We start from the raw sequence: 9,278 nt of genomic DNA, 5'->3' as shown, positions 1-9,278 counted from the left end.
GTTTCGTAAACCATCAGATCGAAGCAGACATACGAACAAACTTGCCACTGTTGATCCTTCACCGAACAGCTTGCTTCAACTACTCTCTCTCTCTCTCTCTCTCTCTTTATAGAGAGATACACATCAGTTTCTCACTGTAAACTACTACAATGGCAACGCCAATTTGGTTTCTTGTTCTGTCCATTCTCTTCATTTCGGCTTCTGCCACTGCGAATGTCCAAAGTAAGAATCTTTTTATTGTCATTTTTGTTCTTCCTTTAATTTTAAGAAAATATTTATTATCTGTGCAATGTCCCACTATGGCTTTATTCTTTTTACAAGGAAATTTATGTCGATGTACTAATTTGATTTGTTACTGAAATTGGGTTTTCTTTTTGTTCATTTAATTCACTGGTTTCTTGATGCTTGTATTCAAAGTCTGCATTTGAGTAGTTATTACTGTCTCTTTAAGTTTTTTTTCCTCTTTATTTGATAATTAACACTTCTGTGTAGATTTTAAAGGAAATAATGTGATTCTCAATGAATTTTATTTGTGTTTATAATCAATTTGAAGAAAGATCTTTAGATGAATGGTTAATTTCCTGGGATTCCGCAATAAAATTCTATTGAAGATCTGTGTACTTGTTCAATTGCAGAGATTAATTCAAACATAAGTGTGTATATATAGAAGAGTGCCCTTGGGATATGATGGAGAATATAAAAACAGGGTGTAGTGAGATATGAATGAGGGGAACATAAGCAATGTCTGCACATGTAGCGGTAACATGTGCAAGGTTGTCGACAAATTGTCCCTTGAGCATATGATTAGAAAGAGAAGGTCCATTTATAGGATTGAGTTTAGCATTTGTCTTAGTTTTGTTGTCTGTCAATCTTGCTCAAGCTAGAGGCATGTTTAGCTCGTGATAATTAATACGGGCCTAAAGAGTAACTAAGAGAGTCGAAATATTGATTTAGACCCAAATGCTAGAAAGATTATCACTGCTAATAATCAGATCATAAGTGTATGTAAAGAAATAAGAGTGATAATTTAAAACAAAATTGTAAGACTTAGAGCTTCTTGCTTTTGGTCACAGAGCAAGACAGAGAATACTTATTTACAGTGAACAGTGAACACCTGCCTCTCAATGCTCACAAAGAGTGATATAAAAGGAAACAATTTAATTTTTTATCAACAATGGATAACAAATGCTAAAGCTTTATGATCGAGACAGCTATTTTATTTTGCTATGATAAGACTATTGCAAAACAGATGGAGCTAACAAAGTTATTATATTTTTGGTCGAAACACAGACAAAGTTACAGATAATCCTGCTGATCAGTTAGTAGCATTGATTAACAGTAACAGAACCGCGAGTAAATCATCGTCTTTGTACAGCAATCAAGGCCTTGCATGCATTGCTCTCCAATACATAAAAGCATACCAAGGCGACTGTAGTGTGGTGGGCGGGGTAGATGCCAAAAAACCAAACGAGTCTCAGTTTACCGAAACTTTTGCACCCACTTGTGGTGTAGAGGCCTCGACCCTAACTCCAATCACCGGCCGACTACTGGGATGCCAGTCAAAATACGCCAAGCCATCAGAAGCATTTTCCGAAATTCTGATGAAGAATGATAAGAGCTTGGAAATAGTCCATAACAAGAATCACACAGAAGTGGGTGCTGCCGTGAGTGGCTCTGATGGTGGTGGTCCCTATTTCTGGTGTGTGCTGTTCAGCAATGGCAAATCCAACCATAGTTTTGTCCCTGAAGAAGGTGTAGCTAAGATAAGTCGACCCGGATGCTTCAGCGGTGCCAATGATCAGTGCAGTGGTGCTCCTGCTTTATCCCAAACCCCTCGTCTTCTGCCAATTGCAGTAGGAGCTTTAATTGCATTGGTATGTGCCTTCGGAATTTGATATGCTATAAATTGTTTTTGACTTGATTTGTAAGGCAACTTCTTAGTTATGGTGTATTCTCTGTATTTGTTTGTTCATTCAATTGATCTCGAGTTTAAATGTGTGATTCTTGAATATATATAATTGCATCATTTAATGTTTCAAAATATACATTTTGATCTGCAATATAGTCATGAAACATTATTATAACGTTTATGCCTCTGTGATCAGAATTTTTGTCTAACATTTGACATTCCTATTATGTGGCTGCTTAGTACTGCAAGGACTAGATATATATTTTGTTGATGGTGAAATTTTACTTGACTAACTCCTTTTAACTTGGAAGCAGTAATCCATTGGATAAGACTGCAAACTACATACATACATACATACATACATATATATATATATATATATAGACACACACACACATATACATACTTACATACATACATATACATATATATACACATACATACATACATACATACATACATACATACATACATACATACATACATACATACATACATACATACATACATACATACATACATACATACATACATACATACATACATACATACATACATACATACATACATACATACATACATACATACATACATACATACATACATACATACATACATACATACATACATACATACATACATACATACATACATACATACATACATACATACATACATACATACATACATACATACATACATATAAATGTATATATGTGTGTGTGCATACATACATATATAAATATATATAAATATATATATATATATATATATATATATATATATATATATATATAGACACACACACACATATACATACTTACATACATACATATACATATATATACACATACATACATACATACATACATACATACATACATACATACATACATATAAATGTATATATGTGTGTGTGTATATATATATATTGGTAAGGGAGCTCGACTATTGAAAGTGTGAATTGCTGATTTTCTCCTAGTACTATAGCTTAGAAAACATTTGAACAAAGTTTCAAGAGTAATGATTTTTCTAAAACCATGTTTACAAACAGCAGTCTATGTGGCAGTGTGTCAGTATCACATTTTCTAATGAAGTTGGGATGCATTTTAATTTAATGGAGAATGCGGCAATGATCCCATTGCCACAGAGATGAGCTTACAAATAGCATATTTGAGTTTCAATAGTACCGGAATAATGTAATAGAACGAGATGCTCATAGAGAGAGAGTCGAGGCCCTTTCTACATATTGATGAGGTGACCTTGCATCGTTCCTTTTGATCAGGTGGGGTCACGTCCCTAGATTTTGTTATGAGACGTTTTTTATTTGGGCGCATGTGCATAATGAGTTGTGTATCCTTTTGAAGTGTTGGCTTTATAGACGATCCTGAGATCTTTCGTCCAACTTTCGAAGCCTTTACGAATTTGTTATTTGAGTTCTGACTTGCCTTTCGAAGCCGCTATGGATTTCTCATTTGAGCTTTGACCTCTTGTGCAAAACCCTTCATTCCTGAATTGATGCTTTCAACCTTGACAATGCTAGGTGTCAACTTTGTCAGTAATGAGATTGGAAGGTCTTGTCTAGTGTTTCCTAGCCGATTCGATTTGTTTCTTTTATTATGCATCTCATCAAGTCTCTGTTTGTGATTCATGAAGCAAGCTACACCACATCCAATATGGCACGAAATGATCGTGCCAACTTAGCGTGATAAGGTGACTCCACATCAATGGGTAGAAATTGAGTTTGGCTCGTCTAAGTCAGGTCGTACTGGGTCTAGAAGCTCGAGCTCGCGGGACTCTAAAATCTACAATGCACGTGCCTTAAACGGCTACTTCACCTTCTTCCCTAAATTAACTTAGCCATCCAGAACCTTTAGATTAGGAATCCATTTAAGTTTTTCATGGATTGAAGTATGAAGGAAGAATTTCATCATCCACCAGATTCAAAAGTAATTTCGTTGATTCTTGACAAAAATATTGAAGGTAGTAAAGAAACCAATAATCATCCTATAAAAAAAACAATAAATTTGGAACAAAGCAATTTTATACATAAATGATTGCTGCAAATGATTATAATTTTGTCCTTTCTTGAACTCTGTTCCTTCCACAGTACGACTTACCAGTTTGTCCAACGTTTGATTCCAATAAAACAATTCTTAATAAGACTATACTTGGGAACAAAGTCAAAAATTTATTGAAGTATCGAGTCTTGTCAGCATTACATACCAAATGTTCATGCCTCGAATTCATACTCGAGGCTTTACACTTCCAAACTAGTCCAAAAGCAGCTAAAACAATGATATTATACATTTGTTTTAATCCTCGTTCCTGTAAAATGACTATAGTGTAAAGAATAAAAATCAAAATCAAAATCTTGTTTATTGTACTGAAAACGCCTAAAATAGTGATAGTATACACTTGTTTTTTTCTTGAACATAGCTAAGATTTAAAAAAAAAAAAAAAAAAAAAAGGGGGTTAAATTTTTTTTTTTTTAATTTTTTTTTTTTTTATTTTTTTTTTTTTTAAAAAAACTAAAATTTAAAAAAAAAAAAAAAAGGGGGTTAATTTTTTTTTTTTTTATTTTTTTTTTTTTTAAAAAAACTAAAATTTAAAAAAAAAAAAAAAAGGGGGTTAATTTTTTTTTTTTTTATTTTTTTTTTTTTTAAAAAAACTAAAATTTAAAAAAAAAAAAAAAAGGGGGTTAATTTTTTTTTTTTTTATTTTTTTTTTTTTTAAAAAAACTAAAATTTAAAAAAAAAAAAAAAAGGGGGTTAATTTTTTTTTTTTTTATTTTTTTTTTTTTTAAAAAAACTAAAATTTAAAAAAAAAAAAAAAAAAAAAAGGGGGTTAAATCTTGTTTATTTTAATGTTCAGCACGGTCGAGATACACCGAGTTCATACCAAAGAGGATTTAAACTTTAAAACTAAACCGAGAACAACTAAAACAATTATAATCCCAGTTGAAGAACCCCCAACCCTATGAATCCAGTAAGGATCAAACCCGGCGAATCCAGTCTCCAGGAAACATGAAAAAGCAATTCCCAATATCAGACCCAGCAGCAGAAGAGACAGACAGGAAGAAAAAAATATGGGTACTTCTTCAATTTCTGGCTCAAATATGGATCTCCGATCAATATATAATGGAGATAATATAGCAAGTATTGAAAATCCTATGACCAATAGCTTGAGATCATGTGATGTAATTCTTCTTCTCCTCAGTATAGCCGTTTGATCTTGCTCCATTGAAACAACTAGACATAAATTTGATTCAGGGCGAATTAACTAATGGTACAAACCATTATAAATAACAAACTATATTCTCTTTTATAATTATTCTCTAGAACATGTTTGGCTGAGCTTTAAAAGTTTACTTGTAAGCAAGTTCTAAGACATATAATTTTGTATTGGTCGATAAGTAAATTAATTAGAGGGTAAGAATATAGTTATTTTGAAGGCATGTATTATATCTTTTCACTTGGAACGTTTTAAAAAGTTGTAAGGATTTGAGATCGAGATGGCATGATACTTCATTCTTAACGGTCTAATTGTATTTCACATCACTCGTGAAAAATATGTCTTGCGGGTTTATAAGCACTTTGGGTATCCTTCCTGTAGAAATCGACTTCACACAAACTAGGTTAACATTAGCCTTTAGGAATGGAACCTTAAATTCCAACAAACTTAATTCGTGGAAAAAAAAGAAAAAAAAAATTTACTTAAAAGTAACTTATATTCTACTATTACTTGGCCAAACATTCTCCATTGCTAATATTCTTTTCTCTTCAAAGTCAATTTCGTGTCTAAAAGGGTGACATTGGAGTGTGTCCAAAGGAAGGTTATTGGGCAGCTTGTAAAGTAAGCTGGCGATGAGATTGTGTTTGGATCGGCATAACTTTGAGAAAAAGAGAAGCATTAATCTCCACTTATACACTCAACTCTAGTGGTGCACCTGCATCACATTGGAATCGGATTCTGCCTGCGTTAAATTCAATTAGGTAAATAGCAGCAGACGTCCCCAACTTTTGTTGCATGTTGCACTTTTGTCCCTAACCTTCAAAGCTGTGCATAGTGGATCGACTCTATTACATAAGTTAGATTCCTAATTTTTATCTCACGTTGTGAGTAGGTATATTTACCATCATGACATAAATATGCAACTATCATCATATATTGAAGGAAGAAAAGAATTTTAATATACGATCAATCGTGAAATGATACATTCAATCCATATAAATACAAGAGGAATCTAACTAACTACTACAGATGTATGATGGCTAATTGACATCTAGCATCTATACAATTGGCGCCAAGATTAGTTGCAGCATGTCGATCACATGAGCTGCTGGAGCTTGAACTCTATTACTCCCTATCAAGATGGACTATGCAAATCAAGAATAGCCATCTTGGATGGTAGAGGAAAAATAAGAGATGATGGCAAATGTTTGGTGAAGACATCAGCCAATTCGTGTTGATTGCGAACCATTAAAAGCTTGACGAAACCATTATTGACCTTATCTAAAAAAAATGACAAGTCAATTTCGATGTGCTTTGTTCGTTCATGGAAAATTGGATTGGTGGCAATATGGATAGCAGCCTGATTCTCATAGAAAACAAAGGGTGGAAAGCAAATTTTGACCTGCATATCAAGAAGAAGCTGATAAATCCAAACAATCTCACAAGCAAAGGATGATAAGGCACGGTATTCAGCTTCTACTGATGATATGGAAATGGTAGCTTGCTTCTTAGACTTCCAAGAAATCAAAGAATTCCCAAGGAAAATATATAAGCTAGTGATTGATCGCATTGAATCAACACAAGACCCCCAATCTGCATCTGAGAAAGCTCAAATATGGAAAGAATAATAGGCATCAAATAGCAAGCCTTGACCAAGTGCTGTGTTGAGATACTTGAGAAGATGATAGACAACATCTGAATGAGGCTAAGAGACAAACTGACTTAGTTTGCAAACGGCAAATGTAATATTTGGCCGAGATATTGTTAGATATAGCAGTCGATCAGCTAGTCTGCGATACAAAGATGCATCTTCAAGAAGTTTTCCTTCAAATGAATCTAGATGAACTTTAGGATCCATTAGTAATTGAGCTAGTTTGCAAGCCAAAAATCCAGTGTCTTCAAGAAACTATAAAATGCAGTGTCTCTGAGATAGATAAATGCCTCTTTGTGATCTAGCTATCTCTAAACCAAGAAAATATTTTAATTTTCCAAGATCTTTCAGTTTAAACTGACTGTATAGGAAAGCTTTTAATGAATCATTTACTCTCTTATTTGATCTCGTGATGATAATGCCATTGACATAAACCAACAAGGTGATAATAAAATCACCAGTTCCCTTGGTAAATAGTGAATAATCTGACCTAGATTGCTGAAACTCATGCCTTAGAATAACTTGAAACAACTTGGAGAACCATTGCATAGATGCTTGTTTAAGGCCATAAATCGATTTATCCAGTTTGCATACTAGTTTCTTCCCTTGAGAACCACCAGTATGCTGCTTAGGATAGCCCATAGGTAGATCCATGTAAATTTTCTCAAAGAGCTCCCCATTATGGAATGCATTATTTACATTCAATTGAACAAGGTGTCATTGTTTGACAGCAGCAACAGCAAGGAAAGTTTTGACTGTAACCAATTTTGCAACTGGAAAAAAAAGTTTTCAATACAATCCAATCCTTCTTGTTAGGTGTAACCTTTAGCTTCTAAGCGGGCTTTATACCGGTCTACGCTACCATCAGAATTAAACTTGACTTTATATACCCACCTGCAACTTATGGAATACTTATCCTTCGGCAAAGTGGTGATAGACCAAGTGTGATAGGCTTCTATGGCTGCCAACTCATCATTGATAGACTTTTTCCAGTGATCATACTTCACTGCTTGATGATAAAATTGTAGCTCAAAGGTGGAAGATATACTAAAGAGAATGGACATATGTGATGGAGAAGAAGCATTATAGGACTAGGATTTGCACAAAGGGCATAACGAGTTATGCTGAGGAGGTGAGTTGTTAGTTATTAGGCTGCAATGGAAGTCCCCAAGATAAGAAGGAGCTTTGCGCATGCGGTTGCCTCTTCTAGGCATAGGTGAAAGAGGTTAAACAAAATTTGATTTTGGAGGCAAACTAGTCTCTGGCCATGAGTAGAAGAGGGAACCAGAGTCATTATGGGTATCATTATGATCAACAACATATGAGGAGTTGGTATGTGGATGATCAGGAGGTAAGGCCTGACAAAATTTTGGTAGAATGGTATCAGGAAATGAATCGATGCAATCGTTGGTGGGAGGAGCAGATTGGAATGGAAAAATGTGTTCATGAAACATAACATCCCTTAAGATAAAGAATGGCTTAGATTCAATATCATATAACTTTTGGGGGTAACCAACAAAACACACATGCCTTGGCTCTTAGATAGAATTTTGTTTTGTGGGAGGACAATGTGGAAGCATAGCAAAGACTGCCAAAAGTCCTAAGAGAATCATAATTGACTGGAGACTTGTAAAGACAAACAAAAGGGGTTTTGTTTTGTAAGACTTGTGATGGGGTTTTATTCATTAGGTAGGTGGCTGTGAGAATACACTCTCTCCAAAACTGAATAGGAACTCTAGATTGGAAGAATAGGACACATGCAGCATTGAGAAAATGTTAATATTTCCTTTCAACTACAGAGTTTTGCTCTGGTCAACAACTTTTTCGTTGAAGAAATCTGTGAATTTAAGTTCTATTGATTGTCAGATCTAAAGCTCACTTTCTGAAATTAAGTTTCTATGAGAGCAAAGAATTTGGGGATAATGAAGTCAACATCAGACTTTTGCCTTATCATATACACCCAGGTAAACATTGTGCAATCATCAACCAAGGATAGAAAATATCTATGACCTGCATATGTAGCTACACTGTAGGGTTTCCAAACATCACAATGAATAAGGTCAAAAGCAGCAGGACATAGGTGATTATTTGATGCAAAAAAAGCCTTCTCTACTTGGCTAAAGGACACATAGAGCATGGAAGAGAAATCATTTCTTTTAGTATCGAATTTCAACTAGTCTTTCATATATCTAATTTCTCAAAGAATAAATGTCCAAGCCTATTATGCCAAGTGTGATTAGTTACATTATTTATCAATGAATAAACAAAATTACAGACATTCCGAAAAATAGCGGCAACACTTTTTACTGAATTAAGGCAATTTGCATCAATGACATAGAGGTCTTCAGCCTTTTACCCGTGCCAATCATCTTTAATATTGGCAGTACCTTAATGACACATTATCGGTGAGAAATCTAATGCTCAATGAGGATTTTCTGGTTAAAGAACTCATTGAGAGGAGATTAAATTTGAACTGAGGTACAA

General features: G+C 34.1%; 1 protein-coding gene across 1 annotated transcript; it reads left to right on the top strand.

Moving 5' to 3' along the window:
- LOC111373549 lies at positions 1–2,041 on the top strand. Its single transcript, XM_022996095.1, has 2 exons — positions 1–222; positions 1,291–2,041. The coding sequence occupies exons 1-2, from the start codon at positions 150–152 to the stop codon at positions 1,893–1,895; spliced, it is 678 nt and encodes a 225-aa protein (XP_022851863.1). The 5' UTR covers positions 1–149; the 3' UTR covers positions 1,896–2,041.
- The last annotated feature ends 7,237 nt before the right edge of the window (positions 2,042–9,278 follow it).

Source organism: Olea europaea, unplaced genomic scaffold, assembly GCF_002742605.1.
Source record: "Olea europaea var. sylvestris unplaced genomic scaffold, O_europaea_v1 scaffold1142, whole genome shotgun sequence".
NCBI lineage: Eukaryota > Viridiplantae > Streptophyta > Magnoliopsida > Lamiales > Oleaceae > Olea > Olea europaea.
Note: the sequence above shows the minus strand (reverse complement) of the source record. Positions and strands in the feature narration are given on the sequence as shown.